Raw genomic sequence first — 21,208 nt, 5'->3', positions numbered from 1 at the left:
GGGTGGGTGGGGTGTGGGCGTAACGCTGGTGTGCTCAGTTGCTGTAAATCTCCCAGCGAGTTCCCCTCGGCCCCATAAGCTGTAATAGACCATCAGCAAATGGAAGACAATTAACTATCAGCTGTGGGGGGGAAGGGATTACCCAAGGCTTAATATCACACAGAAAACTCATCTCATAGCAGTCTGGAGGGGAGAGTGCAGTCTATCAGCCSAGTGTGCCTAGCTATGCCTCGTTCAGCAAGAGGAGGAGACAGAATAGAACAGGAACTAGGCAAAAAAGGAGGCGAGGAAAAAGAGAGAAAGGAGAGAGGAAGAGAGACAGGCAGTAGTTAAGATCATGGAAGGAGCACCGGCAGCATCGGCAATGGAAGTATCCTCGTCGTCGGTGTGGGCGCCCACTTCCTTGTTCATTTGTGTCATTTGTGCTCCTTTCCTCCTCCACTCCTCCTCCTCCTCCTGCTCCTATTCACTATAGCAACAACAGCAGCAGCAGCATCAGCAGCAGCTCGCCGCCCAGCAGCTCGTCTTCCAGCAGCAACTCCTCCAGATGCAACAGCTCCAGCAGCAGCAGCACCTGCTCAACATGCAGCGCCAGGGCCTGCTCTCCCTGCCCCCGGCCCCAGGACAGGCAGCCCTCCCCGGGCAGACCATGCCACCAGGTAAAGGGGTGGCTGAAGGGAGTGAAGGGGGAGAGGAGGGGGAAGGGGAGAGAGCCTGGGGCTTCTGGGGCTGGGGGGCTGTAGCGCACGTGACTGCCGGCGGCCACACCAATCTATCTCTCTCTCTCGCTCTCTTCCCTTTTTGTTTCTGCCTCTTTCGCTCTCCCTCAGCTCTGCCTGTCTCTCTGTCTCTTCCCGTTGTCTGTGAGTGTTTTTTTTTTCTCTCCCTCTATTCCCTCGCTCCCTGCTCACCCCTCCCTCTCTGGGTTGTTGTTGTTGTTGTTGGGAAGGGGAGAGAGCCTGGGGCTTCTGGGGCTGGGGGGCTGTAGCGCACGTGACTGCCGGCGGCCACACCAATCTATCTCTCTCTCTCGCTCTCTTCCCTTTTTGTTTCTGCCTCTTTCGCTCTCCCTCAGCTCTGCCTGTCTCTCTGTCTCTTCCCGTTGTCTGTGAGTGTTTTTTTTTTCTCTCCCTCTATTCCCTCGCTCCCTGCTCACCCCTCCCTCTCTGSGTTGTTGTTGTTGTTGTTGTTGTTGTTTACTGCCTGCCTCACAGTAGGCAGCGAAAGAAAAGAGACAAGAGGAGCCGCTTCCATTTTCTCTCGCCTCGCCAAGAAGTAAACACGTGTTTACCAAAATGGCAGGGGATAAAAACAACAACAACAACAACAACAACAACAACTAGGAAGAAACAAAATGAAGGGAGGTTAATTACCAGTGTGGGGCTGAAACAAAAGGGCAACGCGCCGTTGATCTAGCTAGATAATATCATTTGTGCTAACTGAATTCTGCTTCCTCTATGAATGTAATCCAGTGGCGGCCATTGTGGATCGATGCCCGTGGATCCCTGTAGATTTCATTGGAACACTGCATTCTTATTAAGCAGAACCGCTGACAAGAGATCATCCCAGTTAATCTCTCAGTGTAGCCGTGTGCCATTTGGTTAAAATACTAAGCCTGAGCGGTGTATCAACAAGTAAGATAGAGATGTATGTAGGCAGTAAACAGGAGGAAGTTATTTGTGTTGGTTTGTGATGACTCTGTGTTTACGTAGTCTACAATACATCATCTCCGGGCATAGTAGTGATTGTGTAAATGGATTGTAACTGTGTTGGTCCTCTGTTTCTCCCCTCTTCCAGCTGGACTGAGCCCAGCAGAGCTCCAACAGTTGTGGAAGGACGTGACCGGCGTCGGCCACAACATGGAGGACAACGGCATCAAACACAGCGGCGGCGGCGGCGGCCTGGACCTGACCACTACCAACTCTTCCTCGACTACCTCCTCTACCCCTTCCAAAGCGTCACCTCCCATCTCGCACCACTCCATCGCCAACGGCCAGTCTCCCGCACTCAATTCCAGAAGAGAGAGAGAGCGAGAGAGGGAACGGGAAAGGGAGAGGTACGGAAAGTGAGCTACTCGTCCGCCACCCACTACACAACACATTGTAGACACAGAAGTTAGGACGCACCAAAAGCTTGTTGTTGGCTGGTAGTTGTTTGTTGTTTCGATGGCTTTTAATAATGTACAAATACATTTGATATCTGTCTATAGAAACTCCCGATCAGAGTATTTGTCCCCCGTTTAGAAAATGAAAAAAACATATTTGTTCCTGCCGGGTTGAACGTGATGTTTTGTTTGTTTGTTCAATAGTTTATTAGTGTCTTGGTAATATTCAAAAACCAGCCTCGGCCTCCCTAGGGACAGCGTAGGATGCTATTGAACACAGTTACTTACACCATATCAAAAGCAAGGAGAGGAAGACACCGGCAGCAATACACTGCTGTGCGAGCAGAAAGCAAAGGTAACCACCTCGTACATTAAGTATTTAGTGGCTCTATCTTTTGAAATTACCTTGCTGCTCCGCTTGTCATGTAAACAGAATACGTGATGCCAAGGTGGTATTTTAGAATGTTTATCCTTGTGATGCCGCCTTTATATGTGGTTCTGACTGTAAGAAAACACTGTTCACATATCTGTCTATCTGGTTCTATGCATTATTCAAGGCTCTTTCCTGCGATATATTAAGAATGTGGCGTAGTGTAGCGGTGTGGAGAGACTTCAGTGGAGGCGGATGTGTTGCGTAATTGGTTTAAAGTAGATGCTATCTGCTACCGCCACTAAAAGGGGGCTTGAAAAAGATATCTTTAGATGTTCCCCTAGAAGAGAAACAAAAACAGGAGGAGGCGGGAGGGGAAAGAGAAAGCACTTTTTATCTGTTATTGTCCCCCGGGGGGGTGTGGCGTCTCGTAATGATCGAACACGGAGTATTGTCAAGGAGAGATGCTTACTAACACACAGTGGATCGATGGAGGGAAAGCCTGCCTGTAGAAACCGTGTGTGAGCTCTCACACACACACACACACACACACACACACACACACACACACACACACACACACACACACACACACACACACACACACACACACACACACACACACACACACACACACACACACACACACACACACACACAAAATCCTCCTCACACACACCGACACACAAGCACACACACACCCTCCAACCCGCCAAATACAGAAACAAGTGGAGCCGAAAGGTTAAACCGTCACTTTTAATAGGATGTGCTGTCTACTCGGGGTCATAACTTATTTGGGTGCCATTATCCAAGCAGAACCCCCTCTTGTCCTCAAAATAACATAAATGACGGAGAATATTATTAATCTCGTGATGAAAATTATATGGACACACACACACACACACAAAATCCTCCTCACACACACCGACACACAAGCACACACACACCCTCCAACCCGCCAAATACAGAAACAAGTGGAGCCGAAAGGTTAAACCGTCACTTTTAATAGGATGTGCTGTCTACTCGGGGTCATAACTTATTTGGGTGCCATTATCCAAGCAGAACCCCCTCTTGTCCTCAAAATAACATAAATGACGGAGAATATTATTAATCTCGTGATGAAAATTATATGGCCGTCTGGATTTTTCATGTTCACTTGAAAGCCCTCTGTTGATCGCTTTACAAGATGAAGAAGTAGGGGTCGGGGGAAAAAATAAAAGGAAATTGGTCCCTCTGTGAATGGATTGGCTGGATGTTTTTTTCACACATTGTTTAGGGGTTTGCAATAACACTGGGGATAGGTAAACCTCTAGATCAATAATCAGATGTAAACCATATTGCTAGGCCACCCGCCCTTATCTTTTCTCCCTTCTGTTATTAGGAACACCCTAGTCCCTTTATAGTGCACTACCTTTAGCCAGAGTAGCAAGAGTCTCATGGGCTCTGGCAAAAAGTAGTGCACTRTATAGGGAATAGGGTGCTATTTCAGATGCAGACAGTAACTTCCATCCTTGGCTTAATTAGGCTCCTTCCCTCCTCCTCCTAGCATCCTTGGCAGTTGAACTATTCAATAGAACAGGGCTGAATTGACCTGTTTTGACCTGCTTGTCACTGATGGTAACCTGACAGCCACCAGCAGCCTCAAGCCATTATGGCTTTTTTGATGAATCTGACGCCAGTCTACCCTTCTCTCTCTCCTTCTCTCTACCTCCGATCCTTCATTTTTTTCTCTCTCTGTCTCTCTCTATCTCTTTCTTTCTCCCTCTCTCCCTTTGTCTCTCTTTCTCGCTCTCTCTCTCTCTATCCATCCCCCCTCTCTTTCTCCCCCTTCTCTTTCCCTCTCCTCACCTCTCTCTCTCTCATCTCGCTCTCTCTATACATCGCTCCCTCCTTCTCTCTCCTTTTCTCCCGCTGTCTCTCTCCCTCTCTCTCTCGCTCTCTCTCTTCTCCCCTCAGCTCATTACACGAGGAAAGCGGAGCCTCCCACTCCCTCTATGGTCATGGGGTGTGCAAGTGGCCCGGYTGCGAGAGCGTCTGTGAGGACTTCGGACAGTTTTTGAAGTAGGTCTTACTCTGAGAATGTGCTCTACGCTATGTCTTACACTCACCTTCCCTTTCCTGTACTGACCGACCTCATATATCATCATGTCTTAGCTTACACTGTGAATTCACTTCATGACTGTGCATTACGTTAGGTCTCCTGTGTTAATACTAAAAAAAAAAGTACAAGCTCGATGACAGTTGCGTTTAACAACCACGGGCCAAGACAACGGCCCCCCATGATATCCGATAAAGCTTCATGTCACCCAGCCAAGCGCCTCTCGTGCCTCTTTCCCACAGCAGAAACGACGTCTTATGTTCCATGGTATAAAAGTTGCCATTCATCAACTAAGATGAGCTTAGCTGCTGTACATTTTTTGTTTCTCAGTAATGAAGCTGCAGAGGCCTATTCTGGGTTATTTTTCCACAGAACCAGAGCGGCTCTTTGCGAGCTTAATCGAGGGGGGCCCAACAAAGAGATAAACACGCTTGCATCTCAGTGGGGATATTTGAACGTGTAGATTGTATAGACTGTCAGGCGGCTGGCTACATTAACTCTAGATGTAATTGATCTCCGATTTACACCCAAATCTCCTCTTCAGCTCGCAGAGTTGCCTGATAGGCTGGTGTGAAGAGCCTCAAAAACGAATGGCAACTTGTAAGGACGCGCAAGGGGCCCCACAATGGCTGCATTCAGTGTTGTCATGGCGCCTGCGGACGGACTGAATGAACTCTTCATGCTCCATCAACAATTTAGTTAATTAGCTCATTTGTAATTGGTCTGCTTTGTTGTCTGGGATGTTAGTGGGGGACATCAAAAGGGGAAGGTGTTCGCTCGTGCCATAGATTACAGGTTATCACGTTGCCATTCTGGAGTAGCGAGGTTCTTTCTCTCTSTCTTCATTCGAAAAGAGAGAAAAAGGGTCCGAAGCGTTCATTGGAATATTCTAATTAGATTTGTAATTAACTGAGAAATAATGATCGCGTCGAGCGTTTTCACGGGTGTAAATGTTCATGTAAATTCCACACAAACTCTTTTGAAATTGGGATATTGTTCTATTTTGGGGAGGCAGATTCTTCCTTACATTACAGTGCTGTAACTCCATAACCGTGGTTCTGTGATGACATGGAAGCCCACCAGGGCCAAACCAGAGTTGTAGGATTTAGGTCAGGCAAAACCAAAGGCAGTAGCTTGGTTAATTATACAGCCGTCTGTAGCACCAGCATGTGCATTAGGGCTAATGTGTGTCTGTGCAAAGAGAAATGACTGAAAGCCAGACTGGCTTAATATACAAAACCTCTACAGACCCCACAAGTGAGACAGACAAGACATTTCATGTGCATTATATCAACGCCTCTGTTCAACGGACAGGCCAACAATAGACGCACCTTTGAATTCATTATTTCCAGGTGTATTTTAATGGATATGATGTGCTTATCCCCAGGGGAAGATGCACTGCGTGGARCAGCATGGTGGATGTGGGGGAAGGCAGTATAGTCAATACTATAAGGTTACATTATAAACTGGGTGGATCGAGCACTCAATGCTGATTTGGCTGACAGCCGTGGTACATCAGACCGTATTTTCTGTGCTCTAATTATGTTGGTAAGCAGATTATGATCGCAGTAAGGCACCTCGGGGGTTTGTGATATATGGCCAATATACCACGGCTGTGGTACAAGGGCTGTGTCCAGGCACTCCGTATTGTGTYGTGCTTTWAGAACAGCCCTKAGCCGTGGTATATTGGCCAAATACCGCACCTCCCTTATTGCTTAAGTATATTCTGGCGGAGGCCCTGGAGCAGAGGAGAAGTTTACCTTGCAGCTTGAGAAAGATGTTGGCTGTGTGTGAGACTGCATGGCTATAGCGGATTAGTGGTCTATAGTCATACACTCAGTTCACTTTGTCTTACTGAATCCACCCGCTACTGTAAATGGCCTTCCATGTAAACACGGCTAAGTATGTTTACTGTATGGACATCTTTATAGCTTAGTTTCTCATTTAGGTTAGGGCATAGGTACACAGTAGGTTATGAAACATGTGACTGTATATTTTCTTTAAGAACAGTGTAGAAAAAAAGGATTGCACAGATATACTTTACAGTAGGCATATACTTTACAGTAGTAGACTAGAAAGAGGCGTTGCAGGTAATTCTCTGACAACTGGTATAGTATGGAAGGGACCCTGCTTCAAACAACTGTCTTTACAAAACAGCCTTAAAGATTCTGGGTGAGACTCCACGTCGTTGCATCCAGCCTGCGAGGAGTCAGAGGTTCATGTACTGTAACCGGCACATGAAAACAGACAGCAACAGAAGACAGCGTGATCCTGGCAGAACAAAGATGGCTGCTTGTCTGCCTTGCCTTGGAGGAGCTATCGTCTGTGTCAGGGAGAGCCTTTTAATGTTTTCGGAGATGCCACTCATCTCCTCGGCAACAGCCAGGTACAMACRCACTTTAAAAWGGTTTACATAAAATAGGTGTCAGAATCAAATGGCACTTTAAGACGAGAAYGCGAGGAAGGGGGGAAACCTAGGTAACCTGATGGTTGGTTGCTGGAGGTAKGARACAAAATCTCATGCAGCGGGCGCGTTTAGTCATCGTTTGTTGTGTTGCGGTAGGAAACTTGTCACGATCAGCATTTAATAGCTCTTCAGTGTCTCTTTTATGTGTGTTCACCTGGAGAGCTAGCCTAGAGGTTGGCTGGCACGTTGTGTTAGCTCTGTAGTTCAAATGTAATATTAGCGTGGGAGTGTTCGAGGGGGTGTCGGGGGGGGGCGTGTGTGTGGGCCTGTGCGTGCATGTTGATGCATGTAAGTGTATGTGCTTCTAAATAGTTTTGAGGCGCATGTATTTTCAAGGAGGGTTATACAGGAATGAGAATAACTAATTTCACACACAGGTTTGTTCTTTTAGATTAGTGTTACAGTGATATGTATACATTTGTGGGAATGGTACAGTACTGTCAATCAATGCAGAAATATTTGATTCATTCACATCACATACCTTTTAATACTCCATTCTGTTTAGTATTATTATATAATGCTTCCTGCTCTGTTCCCTTGTTCTATATTGATTTACTCTCCCATCTGTGATCTCACACACACACACAAACTCACACACACACACACACACACTCATCCATCCGAGAAGAGTTAGTTACCGTTTGATTATCATCTCCAATTAAACATTCTTCAGCCCGTCAGCCCATATATATTCATACCCACCATCCGAACCTCCAGCATGCCCCGACCGCCAACCCCTCGGAGCAGGGTCTCCCTAAATCGATGCACCTCGCCGTCTACACAGACAATTTATCTGCCTCCTCACTTAACTCTTCCCCTCTCCCCCTCCAACGCCATGTCCCCCTCTTCCCCCTTACCCAGCAGGCAGTAGCATCAGAGAGAAAAATGGCAAGCGGAGAGAGAGAGAGAGAGAGAGACGTTAACCTGACCGCGAGTGTCTCTAACCGTTGCTTAATTAAACCCACAAGGCAGTAAGAAGCCCCCGGATAGGCCCCCTTAGCGCTACTCTGCCAGACGTCTGGCTGGGTGTGACAAGACCTTTAAAACTGAGGGCATTACATTAGTTATGCATATGCTGCTGTCTGGTCTGGTGTGGGTCTGCAATGTGTGTTTGTGTTACTCTGCGCCATGCTAGACAGTCAGGGAGGATGGAGGCCCCGGCCTAGCTAGCATGAAGGGTCTGGGTCGACGAAGCTGTGATGGGACACATGGACAATTAGGCACACCATACTGTACGTGTGCTTGAAGGTATATTAGCAGGCTCTAAGCACTCTCAGTGTATAACTTCAGTATATTGTGTATATATTTGTCTTAGTGGTCGGTGAGGATACAAAATGGACAACATAATATGATACTCCATAGGAATAACTATCCCAAAGTGTATAACAGCTACTTCTCATAAACTAGGAACCTTTGCTTTGTTTTTGTCTAGAAAACCCTGCTATACTCAACACACAACTGTATTAGTGTGGCCTCGCTGTCTCTGAATCGCTCCATCTGTCAATCTCCCCAGCTCTCCCTCTTTCTTTCTGCCTTCCTGTGCTATTGGGCCCATCACATTGGTTATTCCCCTCTCAAAACAAAAATCAATATGCCTGTAAAGTGACCCATAAATTATGTGGTGGCTCCAGAAATGTTTGTTCAGAGCTGTCTTTGTGAAGGCGTCCGGCCTCTCTTCCCTCGCTCACCTCTCTGTTTGAACTGCTCTGAGTCTGACTGGGCCCGGCTCATTAGGGGATATTCTGGTGACGATGACGGATAACCTGTCTCTCTCGCTTTCTCTTTCTCTCTCCCTCCTTCTCTTTCTATTGCTTGTTGTCTCTCACTCTCTCTCTCTCACTCTTTCTGTGTCTCTCTCGCTGTCAATCTCTCTCCCTCACGCCATCTCTCTCTTTCTCTCTCTCTTTCTGTCTCTCTATGTCTCTCTCACTCTCTCTCCCTCTCTTACACTCTCTCTCTATTTCCCTCTTTCTTATGAATGCATAATAGCAGCGCTGGCCATTTGAATATTTCATATGCAGGCCGTAATCTGTTTGTAATCGCCTTGCTAACTGGCCAGCAGGAGAAGAAGAGGAAGACAAAAAAGGTCGGAGGAATATCGAGAGGCCTTCTGCAGCTAATTCACAACCTCCTCCCTCCAACAGGAGAGAGAAAAAAACACCGGCTGCTTGTCTGTCGATGAGAGGGAAACTTAATAAAGATTTTTTTTTTTTTTGTATTTGGTAATGAAGGATCTTCAGGGATAGTGGGCCAGCCCACTTGGTGCTTTTGAAGTAGCTGTAATTTATGACACACGCCATACATCAAGTGCATAAGATAGCATTATGAGCATTGAAATGAAAAGGGTATTTGCAGCATTAGTTCCCTCTTCCTGCGAGGGACGTGATTAAATGATTAATGAAATGCCCCTTTGCATGCGCATTCTGAAACAGCAATTAGACACGGGCTGGAGAAACCCACCAGTCCAGCCTCTCCCCCTCCTTTTAATGCTATCTCATTCCTGATTTATAATGGAACATATCTGAGCATTAGACCTGAAATGGTTACAAAAGCATAAAACAGGAATGAAATTGGAATGGTTTTAAATGTGCCCGGCCATAATTGAAAGGTACTGGGCTATTGTGATTACAAATCTCCCATTCCATGCTTTGATTGGCATACTAAGGCAGGCTGGTGAATACGTTTGTATTGTTTAGCATTTTGCTGTTAAACAGTAAATAGGAAAAGACTATAAAATATAATATATGGTGGAACTTGTGTGTGTGCATGTATGTGTGTGTGTGTGTGTGTGTGGTGTGCGTGTGTGTGTGTCAGAGAGAGCGATTTAAGCTCCCACTAATGCACTGGAGGCAGTGCTGTAAATGATCATTGAAGGGTCTGCAAGCTAACCTATAATTACAGCAAAGAAAGTGGCAGCTCTGGCATTTCATAACCATGTCTTCTCAAAGCCCGCTTTGTGAGTTTGTCACCAATGATAATTCAGATAGAGGCTCATTACCGAACATCACAACACTTTAAAAAACCTTTTTCGCCTTTGTAGCGCGGTGCAGGGAATAAAGGTCTATTTTAATGGCGAGGTTCTTTTGTGTCCTGCAGACAAAATCCAATCAAGACGAACCGTCATCAACTGTTATGGCTGTCTGCWTTTTTTTTTWATTCTAATGAAGGAGATACATTTAATAAGTCTGTCGCTGAATAAATGCCCACTTTGTAAGGGGAGCATTTTTTAAATGTTACTCAACGTTAAATTGCCTTTATTGTTTTCTGTAAATGAATTGGAGACAAACCCATTGTGCCAGACCAGCATCTTTTATCCTCTAAAGACTAGTGCTCTGGGTAGTCACTGACTCCTATCCACACTACAGAGGGCTTATTGTCACGGAGGATATGCTCATATTGGAGATGCTTGCACTGTTTTATATCAGAACAACATGCACCAGTATTACATATCATTTCAGAATGATGTTGACAACAACAACAACAACAACATAATAATAATAATAAGTTATGATAATACATAATCTAATAAATAATCACAATAAATAATCACATTTTTGCATTTTAATAATTTATATTACAATGCCTGATTTTGTGAATTTGTATGCATATAACATCATTAACGACCTCCCTCCCTCCCTCCCTCCCTCCCTCTCTCTCTCTCTCTCTCTCTCTCTCTCCCTGTCTCTCTCCCTGTCTCTCTCCCTGTCTCTCTCCCTGTCTCTCTCCCTGTCTCCAGGCACCTTAACACTGAGCATGCTCTAGACGACAGGAGCACGGCCCAGTGTCGAGTCCAGATGCAGGTGGTACAGCAGCTAGAGATACAGGCACGGCTCTTTTAGCATTATTACATTGTCGTTGATTTCTAATTATTTTCCACGTGCCTGTTTGTGTGGCCGACTAGACCAAAATGCAGCACACTAAGAGGTGGACACAAGCACACCTAACAGAAGCTTATATAGCGAGACCTAAACAAAGGAATCCTTGGGCCCGCACCAAACCCATTGTGACTGTTTTAATTGAATTAAGGATGTGCTTATTTTCTATCCTTTCCAATTAATAACGGAGTGCATCTCTCCCCTTTCCCTGCATGTTAATTAAATGCACTTTGCACCTGAAGAAATCTTCTGAAGAAGGGAACTATTTTTAGTAGGTGGAGCGTGACCTTATTAGCGTGTCACTCTGTCGAGATAATGAGTCCGGTGATTGAACGACATTATTACTCAGCATCCACGGCATTCCCACAATGCACTGRATTTACACCACGGCTGTCTATTTTCTGTACTGGATTTACACTGTGGTACTGACAGTCAGGCCTGCTTTAGGCCCGGGGTAGCATGGACAAACAGACATGCTCTTCGAGTTCCAAGTTCCCACACACTCTCGCCCTCTCTCTCGCTCTCACACACTAAGCTGGCTTGATGCTGATCTGAATGCTGCCCAAGCGTTCCACTATAAAGTTTTTTTCCACTCCGACAAACATTTCGTTTTTATGTTGKTGGGGTTTTGGAGGATCTTAGAAACAAAAAAAATGAATAATTCTTGTTTATATGTAAAAGAAAACTAAAAAGTATTGKTTTTTTTYTTTTMTTWTTTTTKTTKTTGCTGACACCCAAAGCCACCGAACCTCGTGTTTACAGTGTGACCAATTACCAGTCGGCGTGTGCTGTTTTATGTCCTTCCTCTCCTCCTTTTTTCCCTTCACTCCATCCCTGAGAGCCGTCACTGGTAATGAGGCCCAGTTCAGTCTAGTCCAGTGTTGCTGGATGCTGCCTGCCGCTGTCTTCGTGTTGTAGCTAGCGCACGAGGAGTGTAGTTCAGTCTGTTCACACTACCTGGTCCCTGTCACTCCCAGTGAGTTAGATTGATGATAGCAGATCGCAGGGCCTCTAACTGGACCTCCAAGGGAACAGGGGGGAGCATGGAGGCGGGCCTGGCTGGCACTCTGTTTGGAGGACCCCTTCACCTCTTGGCAGCTGTTGGCTAGGGTCCATCTCTCTAACAGTGTCCACAGGACTTTGAGGAGGCACTCAGGACCCTCTAATTTAGAGCCTGAGTAGCTTGTTGCTGTCAAAGCATCCGTGACCTAAATTCTGCTATTGACAAAAAGATGAAGCGCTATTTGTTTTCCCTGACCTCTTCGCACTAACTCCCCCTTGCCCGACACCACCACCAGCAGCAGAAATATTTTGTCTCTCTCTTCTCTTCTCCTCTTCCTCTCCTCCGCTGGTTTGGTTTAAGTCTGTGTCTTCAAGGCAGACTTAGCTAGGAGCCGCAGACTGGGCATATGCAGGATTCATTACAAGAGAGACAAGCTCGATAACAAGATGTATTACTGTTGCAGTCTGGGGAAAATCGCTCATTTCTAAAACTGTTTTATTTTCTCTCCCTCTCTCCGCTAACAGCTTTCTAAAGAACGTGAGCGTCTTCAGGCGATGATGGCCCACTTGCACATGCGGCCCTCGGAGCCCAAGCCATCTCCAAAACCTGTGAGTGCATATTGCTCTATATACAGTAAACAGGGTTTGGCTGAATGAGCCCCAGCAGATGAAATGAGACAGTTTAACCGTCAGCAGTTGAAATGGATGGAGGGATAGAGGGCTGATAGTGGGATGGAAAGGCAATACCAGGTTACACATCTCCCATCAGATACATCTCAGTCTATGACAGAKAGGACAATAGAGCCAGGCGTGTATTAAATCACAGGCTTGAGTCCTTTGCCAAAACGCTGGGCCATTTCATTGTGATAGATATAATGGTCAAAACAACCTGTTAGCAGCGCAATAGCTGCTTAGCACCACAGTCCAAAGCAGCACTTAAAGTCGAGTGGGAGAAATGAGAAGATGTTTCATTTGGACAACAAACATCTCAACTGATAGCTGTACTGGTAAAGATGATGAGCAATGAAATAGCCCAGTAATAAGTATRCAATAAAATGGGCTTAAAATGGATATAAAATCCTACAAATATGGGCAAAAATTGCCTAAAATCTATTTGACACTTGTTCACTTTAATATATATTTGCATTGAATATGGATACACTCACAATGCAAATATATTTAAATTATACACACAATTTTAAGTATTACATTTGCAAAAACAATGCATCATTTTTGTTAGTATTATTTACCAAAATTTTAAAGCAGTTTAAAAAAAAATACAGTACAAACATTGTTAGTATGTTGCTGCTGCTTAGTAAGTGTCTAATTTCAATGGGATAATATTCCTGCTCATCACCTCCCATCATATAAAGTAGAATCACAAGATAGAATAATTATCCTGCAAACCCGTCAGGAATCGTCTGCTTTCCTCCAATTTATTATTCAATCACTTTTTYCCCCCATTTTTTTTATTTTCAAAACTCCAGCAGCTTGGTTACATCTAGTCTAATAAAGRATGTTCAGGACTGTAATCCAAGACTGCATATGAATGAATAATGTTAATGAAGTACTGCGTTACRTAAACCGCACATGAAAGAACTGCTAATTGCATTTGATGATGGKTAATTCAGTTTTAAGGCTCCCCCCTTTGGAGAACTAGAGAGAATTGTAGTTATACTGTAGATTTTGGCATGTGAAAATGACTACATGTGTTATATGTGAAAAAATGCATAGTTCCACYGCAATAGGAGATGGGTAATAGATATCATCATAGCATGGGTTTACAGCCCGAACATGGCTGGGGTTGAAACAGCCCACATATTTGATAAATATTAATAGTGTGAATTTATTGCCGGCTGCTGAAATGAGTCTTGTTGGTTCATCACTGCAACCCTTAACAGCTATCAGTAGCCCAACACAAGGTGTTCCTCGCGCTGGGCGCACTGTCTATTATATGACCCCATTTACTCTCTGAATGGCACTTCATTAAATGTTACCTTTTGGCCATGCCATGGATGGATGAAAAGTTACCAAGGCTGCAAGGCCCAGAATAATGAGTTTTTTTCTCTCTCTCTCTCTCTCCCAGACCCAACCTTGAATATATATATTCAGATGAGCAGAGAGGTGGCAAAGTGCTCATCCCTGCCTCTCATTCGCTCTCCCGCTCAGTTAGGGCTTTAATAAATTCCATTTTGCAAATACTAGGATTGTATGCCTGCAAACATGTTACGCTTGTTGCCGTACCTGGTGGGGGGAGAGGAGGGGGAAAAAAGAAGACGGAATCTTAACACTATAATATACATGCTATTACACACACTGATAGGATTTATTATGGAGTGCATTTTTGCTGTGTTTGACAGCGTGTCCAAACCCTTTGTGGGTCTCTGTGTTGAACATGTAACACGTAATGACTGTTCACAGTGTTTCTTGGGCTGTGTGTGTGCGTGTGCGTGTGCGTCTGATGCTTTGAATGAATAGGGGATTAAGTAGGATCAGACTTCAAAGACCTGGTTGGTTTGGTGCCTTGACCTGGCCTGACCTGTTGTGAATTATATGGAGATTCCTGTATTATACACATCAAATACACTGTTTTGGAAGCTGTCGTAGGGGGAAAAAACGACAATATACATTTTCCTTTTCAATTGTCATGCTAGTTTACTGTCTGTGCTGTGTTCTACAGTGACAGTTGCTGTCGTCTAGTCTACTTTCCTCGCCAAGGTAGTAAAGCGTTTCTGTCTCAGACAATGACGGATATGACTTGTCCGTCGTCATTAATATTCCGCAATTAAATGACATCATTAGCACATGAAAATCATAATTCATTCGCATTTTATATTTTACACCTTTGAAAAAATCGGCTGACGTGTGCATGTTTTTGAAACTTACACTCGTCAGTCTTAGATTCATTCCTCCTTCCACTGTGCGGTAGAGTAAACTTGTACTAAGGCCACAGCTAGCCTGCGCAGTAACTCTGCAGTCCTATGGGACGTTCTTCTCTCTGACTAGTTTGAGTTCATGTAATAAATATATGGCATTTAGCAGATGCTTCTATCCAAAGCGACTTGCAGCCATGCGTGCATATATATATTTTTTGTTTACGGGTGGTCCCGGGAATCAAACCCACTACCTTGGCGTTGCACGCGCCATGCTACACCAACTGAGCTACAGAAGTACTGCTGTCAGTACAGGCCTTACAGTATTAACTAGCTGCCAGTCATCTCAGCCCAGACAGTCCCTCCCAGAATCAGCTCACTAGCTTTAAGTGGTGCTATAATGATCAGCTGAAAGCCATAGATGCACCATAGTCTCTCCGACCTGACATCTCATTGTATTCATCAACACATGCTGTCGCAAATGATTATTGAGGCCTCTCACGCTCTCTTTTACAACCCTGCGCCCCTTTCAAAGTGATCTCCAGTCACGTTCACAACGTTCACCAGCAGTCCACTCGTCCCGTTCGCAATTAAGCCAATTTGGTTGGAATATGTAATGATGTMATTTCCATTCCAGCTAAATTAGCACAGAGACGCAAAGGTCAGGGTGGAAATTTCCACTCGGTTGGTTGGAACCCCTACAATCACATCACATGTGCCCAATGAAAANGTCTGATGCTGTGAATGGGGGATTAAGTAGGAACACACTTTAAAGACCTGGTTGGTTTGGTGCCTTGACCTGTTATGAATTATATGGAGATTTCTGTATTATACACATCCAACACACTCTTTTGTAAGCTGTTGTAGGGGGAAAAAACAGCAATGTACATTTTCCTTTTCAATTGTCATGCTAGTTTACTGGCTGTACTGTGTTCTACAGTGACAGTTGCTGTCGTCTAGTCTACTTTCCTCCCAAAAGTAGTAAAGCCTTTCTGTCTCAGACAATGATGGATATGACTTGTCCGTCATCCTTATTATTCCGTAATTCAATTACATAACTAGCACATGAAAATTAGAATTCATTTGCAATTGATATTTTTCACCTTTAAAAAAAATTGGCTGATGTGCATGTTTTTGAAACTTACACTCGTCAGTCGTAGATTCATTCCTGCTTCCACTGTGCGATAGAGTAAACTTGTACTAAGGCCACAGCTAGCCTACGCAGTAACTCTGCCGTCCTATGGAAAGTTCTTCTCTCTTCTGACTAGTTCGAGTTGATGTAATACATAACAATATATGTCACTTAGCAGAGGCTTCTATCCAAAGCGACTTGCAGCCATATATTTTTTTTACGGATGGTCCCGGGAATCAAACCCACTATCCTGCCGTTGCAAGCACCGTGCTCTACCCAACTGACATACAGAAGTACTGATGTCAGTACAGGCCATACTGTTAACTAGCTGCCAGTCATCTCAGCCCAGACAGTCCCTCCCAGTATCAGCTCATTAGCTTTAAGTGGTGCTATAATGATCAGCTGAAAACCATAGATGCACCATAGTCTTTCCAATCTGACATCTCATTGCATTTATCAACACACGCTGTCGCAAATTATTGTTGAGGCCTCTCGCTCTCTCTCTCTCTCTCTCTCTTACAACCTTGCTCCCCTTTCAAAGTGATCTCCATACACTTTTAATTCACAACGTTCACAAGCATTCCACTCACCCCATTCGCAATTAAGCCAATTTGGTTTGAATATGTAATGATGWCATTTCCATTCCACCTAAATTAGCACAGAGACGCAAAGGTCACSGTGGAAATTTCCACTCGGTTGGTTGGAACCCCTACAATCACATCACATGAGCCCAAGTAAAAAAAGAAATACAAAAAGAGGGCAAAAAGCTATGTGGATTAGTGATGGGTTTCAGTTAGCGTTAGCGGCGAGGTAAAGTGACACTCTCTGGTCGGGTTTCAAAGAGGAAAGAAGCCGCGGCCACCAGGCGCATCGCTTTTGTTTTGTATCCAGGAAAGGTCAGGGTTGYCTGTGCTGTGGCCCGGCCAGCTGTAGCCATCTGTAGCCAGGTGGTGGAGGTGGCTGTCTCTGGCTCTCTCCCTACCACAGTTTAGTACACACTACATAGTGAGTTGTCTCTATGTGGGCTAGAGATGGTGGTTGGGATAACACGGAGTGCTGATCATGAGATCACCTTTAACAGCGTGCTCGAATAAGAATTCTTATGATACAATTGTATCCTTTAATTGGTGGAGATTGGCTGCTTCCTCTAACGCAGCTTATTAGTGGATCCACAGCTGTAGAACTGTGGAGCGAATCCACTCTCATTTGTCAGAGAGCCCCTTCTGATGTAAAACCGTCTTTCTTTCTCCCTCCCTCCTCTACTTCCTCCTTCTCACCCTCAATCATATTTCTCTCTGTCTTCTCTCTGTCTGTCTCTCTCTTTCCCATGTTCTCTCTTCCTCCCCCCCTTTCTCTCTCTCTCCCTCTTTCACTCCACCCTGTCTCACCCTCCTTCACTCCCTCTCCTTCCTTTCCTCGCTCCCTCACTCCTTTCCTCCTTACTCAGCTGAACTTGGTATCGAGCGTCACCATGTCGAAGAACCTGCTGTCGGTGTCCCCTCCGAACGTACCTCAGACCCCCACCACGCCCAGYGCCCCCGTGACACCCATGTCCCAGGTGCCCCAGGTGCCGTCCCTGCTCAGCGCCGCCAACGTCCCCAGCATGGGCGCCATGCGCAGACGTCACTCCGACAAGTACTCCATGCAACTGTCTTCAGGTAAGAACCTCTACACTAAGCCCAGTCACCTAGAGTTAGGATCATTAATAAAGTTGGGTTCATTGAATTGAATTGAATACTGTGTTGGACGTTCAATGCATTGTCACTATTGGTTGTTGTTGTACAACCGCACAGTGTTTGTTCCAATATGGAATGTTATATTTAAAAGGAAAAAAAGCCTCTGTATAATCAATCTATATGTTTTTTTCTGAGCGTAATTATACATGAATGTTAATTAAGTTCGAACGTTTAGATGTTCTATGTTTTAAGCTCTTTGCATCTGTCTTTGATGTTTATATTTACTCTCTGGTATTTAGTATCAAATGTGCATGAATTATTCATGTTCATACAAAATATCTACATTGATCTAATTTCATATGGATGTATTAGTGTTTAAGATTTCTCATGAGAGAGATTAATAAAAATTATATTTTGTTAGACATGGAAAATGCTGATTTGATGTGTGCTGCCCCTCCCTCTTCTCTTCTCTTTCTCTCCCGCTTTTAATTTGATGAAACCCTGAACTAATTCCAATGCCTTGAAGAATAAAATTTACCAATTATTTCAGGTGGTGACACAGTATTTATTTTTCCAGAGATTGCCCCAAACTATGAGTTTTATAAGAATGCCGATGTCAGACCGCCATTTACTTATGCAACCCTCATAAGGCAGGTGAGTGGGAGAAAAAATAAATTAACTTTGCCTGATTAGATGTAAATTAATTGCTGCTTGAATYGCAGGCAGCTCTGAGAGTGTGTCTCATGCTGCCTAGTTAGTAAACCATTATTTGCTGTCATCTCATTTCAGGGTATCATGGAGTCGGGCGACATGCAGTTAACGCTTAATGAAATCTACAGCTGGTTCACGCGCACATTTGCTTACTTCAGACGCAACGCAGCTACTTGGAAGGTACCTACCCTAAACCTACTCTTACAGCCTTAGAGTACACTACTTCCTCATTTAGAGACACCTCTTTGTGCCATACCTGCAGTAAGAAAAGCTTGGAGGAACATTTATTTACTTGACACCAACAGATTAGTATCCCATTCCCCTCTCTTTAACCTGACCTCTTGAATAGAGTGAATTTTTCCAACCTCTTTCTCTCAGATGACAAGTGAAAGAATAATTCTGCCTCTGATATCGTTTTCTAATTTGGTGCAGTGGGGAGGAGTGGGGCCTGGCACGCTAATTACAATACAGCCACTCAATCATCAGCACCTTTTGTTACCATGCACCGTATTACTTCTCCTCCTGTCCCTCCCCTCACTCTATATCTATCTCGCTCTCCTCTTTCTCTATCTTTCTCTCCTCTCTCTCTTCCTCTCTCTCCCTCTCCATCCCTCCTCCCACACACACCCAGCCTCTCTTGCATATCATTGGTTAATTAGTCTGAAAGATGGCTGTTTGCCTAGGGAGGCTGGGGCTGTGGCAGGGGGTTTTGTGTTTAGTGTCTGGCCCGTGTGCTCCTATACACACACACCATAGCTCATAGTGGCGGGCTGGTGGCCGCGTGTCCGACCGAGGGGTTATGGTCGTTCAGCCGGAACTAAAGGAGACCCAAAGTGAGAATTAGCCTGTCAGGGAGAGAACACACTTCATTTACCAGGACAAAAGGACTCATTTGTATCTCTGTCCTATACAACTTTCATTGCCTGCCTCTCCAACACAGTTAAAAATGTCTTCTTGATGCATCTGTTTTGGGGGGAAATGTGTGTGTGTGTTGCTGATAAGTATATTCCCTCCCTCTACCACAACACTACATGTATCCTATCCGTGTTTTATTCTCACCCACCTTAAGCATAATTCGTTAGCCAGTAAGAGCCAGTGGCCATTGTGGATACTCAGGAGGAGGAGAGGATGGGGGGGGGGGAGATCAGGATACATCCACCTCTCATCAGCATGCAAAGCATATCAGAGCACTAGGTTTAGCAAAGTGAATTAATTTGGATTTGGGATGCAAATGATGTTGGCGTGTGATTACTGATCCACAAGGGTGTGCTGCAAAAGACTCCGGACTCTTCCGAATTGTCACACAGTCCTGTGTGTTTTTTTTAACTTGTTTAGTCAATTGTTTTATCACTAACTGGTCATTAACTAGCACACACATTGCACACACTCTCTCTCTCTCTCTGACACACACACACACCTTTTCTTTTTTTCGTGGCCCGGTCATGATATAGAGAAGGGGGCACAATGGGCATTAGAAATATCTCAGTACCTCTCTCTTTCACAATAACCTAGGTGATATATTTACATGTTGAGCTCCCACATTTCTTTTGTAAGGCGTTAGAGGGATGATCCGTGACGGGCTTGTCATTTGATTAACTGAGAGAACTTTAGAAAAAAGAAAGAAATGAAAGGTGATTTAATATCTGAGCTTGGTCTCATCAGCTCTGAGACTGGAGGATCCAGCCTCCACTCTGCTCCTCACTCCTCAGCAGCTTATTAGATCTAACTGTATAGCATGCATAATAAAACTGCTCATTTTCTCATTAATATTAAAATGATCATATTCAAAGCCATGGGCATTAAGATCAATCAAATCCTGGGATTTTCAGGTCAGATGCGAAGATCTGCTTATGGGCTGTTTTTCTCTTTTCTGAATCTCTTTTCTTAAAGGGAAAAAACTGTATACCTCGTTGGAAAAAGAATGCATGTGAAAGCGGGCGATATTAAAGCAAAGGTTGTTATTTGTAGGCTTTTTGATGCATGTTTTAATATTGATTTATCTGGAATGTTGGGGAAGAATATTGTATTTCTTTTGTTGATTTTCTTTTTTGTATATATTTAATGTTTGCATATGCACGCAGTAATGCGTATCTCAGGTCATTTTGATAGCAACACTTTGCTTTAAGGGTATGTGACAATATTACAACAAAAAGGTGTCAAGATCTGATCATTCGTTTGACTCCTATCTTAACAGCATGCACAGACTATTTCGATATAGTAGACATCCTTGTCAGCCTACCCCAAAACCACCTCACACCCACAAATCGTACCTTCTCACACCAACCCCCCTCCTCCTCTTACCCCCCCACACCTCATATTGTCACCGGGGTTAGTGGTTAGCCACCGGATGGGAAGGGCCTCAAATCTGTGATACTGTCATCTTCTTAAGATACTGCCATTAAGACTAGAGCAGAGGGTTGAGGGCTGCTGCTGCTGCTGCTGCTACTGACATCACCATTATCACCACAGCATTACCACTTCTGTCACCAAAAGCCATTCGCTATGCTGATTACCTCCTTTCAGCCTACTTACTCTGATTGATATGTACTGTGTGTGACTTGTAAGTGCATTCGTACTCGCTCACTTTTACTAATTAAATCAATGGTGCGTGAACGTTAAGAATTTCAAAAAAAAAATCTATTTCCCTTCCTTTCTTTCTTTCCTTCCTTTCTTAGGTGGATAATAAAAATAAAAAATGGACTCTTTCCATAACCTTTCTCTCCTTGTTTCCGCCTGTAGAACGCCGTTCGCCACAACCTCAGTCTGCACAAGTGCTTTGTGCGTGTGGAGAACGTGAAGGGGGCCGTGTGGACGGTGGACGAGATGGAGTACCAGAAACGCAGGTCTCAGAAGATAACAGGGTACGTTAGAGCAGAGCTGTCACTCTAACTCCCCACCTA

General features: G+C 44.5%; 1 protein-coding gene across 4 annotated transcripts in view; it reads left to right on the top strand.

Moving 5' to 3' along the window:
* The window catches only part of LOC111950702 (forkhead box protein P2), a 114,932-nt gene that overhangs the window by 82,228 nt on the left and 11,496 nt on the right, over nt 1-21,208 (top strand). Inside the window, exons 1-9 of one of the 4 annotated variants that reach the window (XM_070434578.1) lie at nt 413-659; nt 1,798-2,065; nt 4,431-4,535; nt 10,776-10,863; nt 12,442-12,525; nt 17,369-17,579; nt 18,175-18,251; nt 18,387-18,488; nt 21,048-21,169. In XM_070434578.1, the coding sequence (XP_070290679.1) occupies nt 548-659; nt 1,798-2,065; nt 4,431-4,535; nt 10,776-10,863; nt 12,442-12,525; nt 17,369-17,579; nt 18,175-18,251; nt 18,387-18,488; nt 21,048-21,169 (1,169 nt within the window). In that variant the 5' untranslated portion in view covers nt 413-547. Of the gene's footprint in view, nt 1-412; nt 660-1,797; nt 2,066-4,430; nt 4,536-10,775; nt 10,864-12,441; nt 12,526-17,368; nt 17,580-18,147; nt 18,252-18,386; nt 18,489-21,047; nt 21,170-21,208 lie in introns of those variants that run through there. The other 3 variants (XM_070434576.1, XM_070434577.1, XM_070434579.1) reach the window with 3 other exon arrangements.

The sequence above is a fragment of the Salvelinus sp. IW2-2015 genome, linkage group LG3, assembly GCF_002910315.2.
Source record: "Salvelinus sp. IW2-2015 linkage group LG3, ASM291031v2, whole genome shotgun sequence".
Taxonomy (NCBI): Eukaryota; Metazoa; Chordata; class Actinopteri; order Salmoniformes; family Salmonidae; genus Salvelinus; species Salvelinus sp. IW2-2015.
This window is presented reverse-complemented; position numbering and strand designations above follow the sequence as displayed.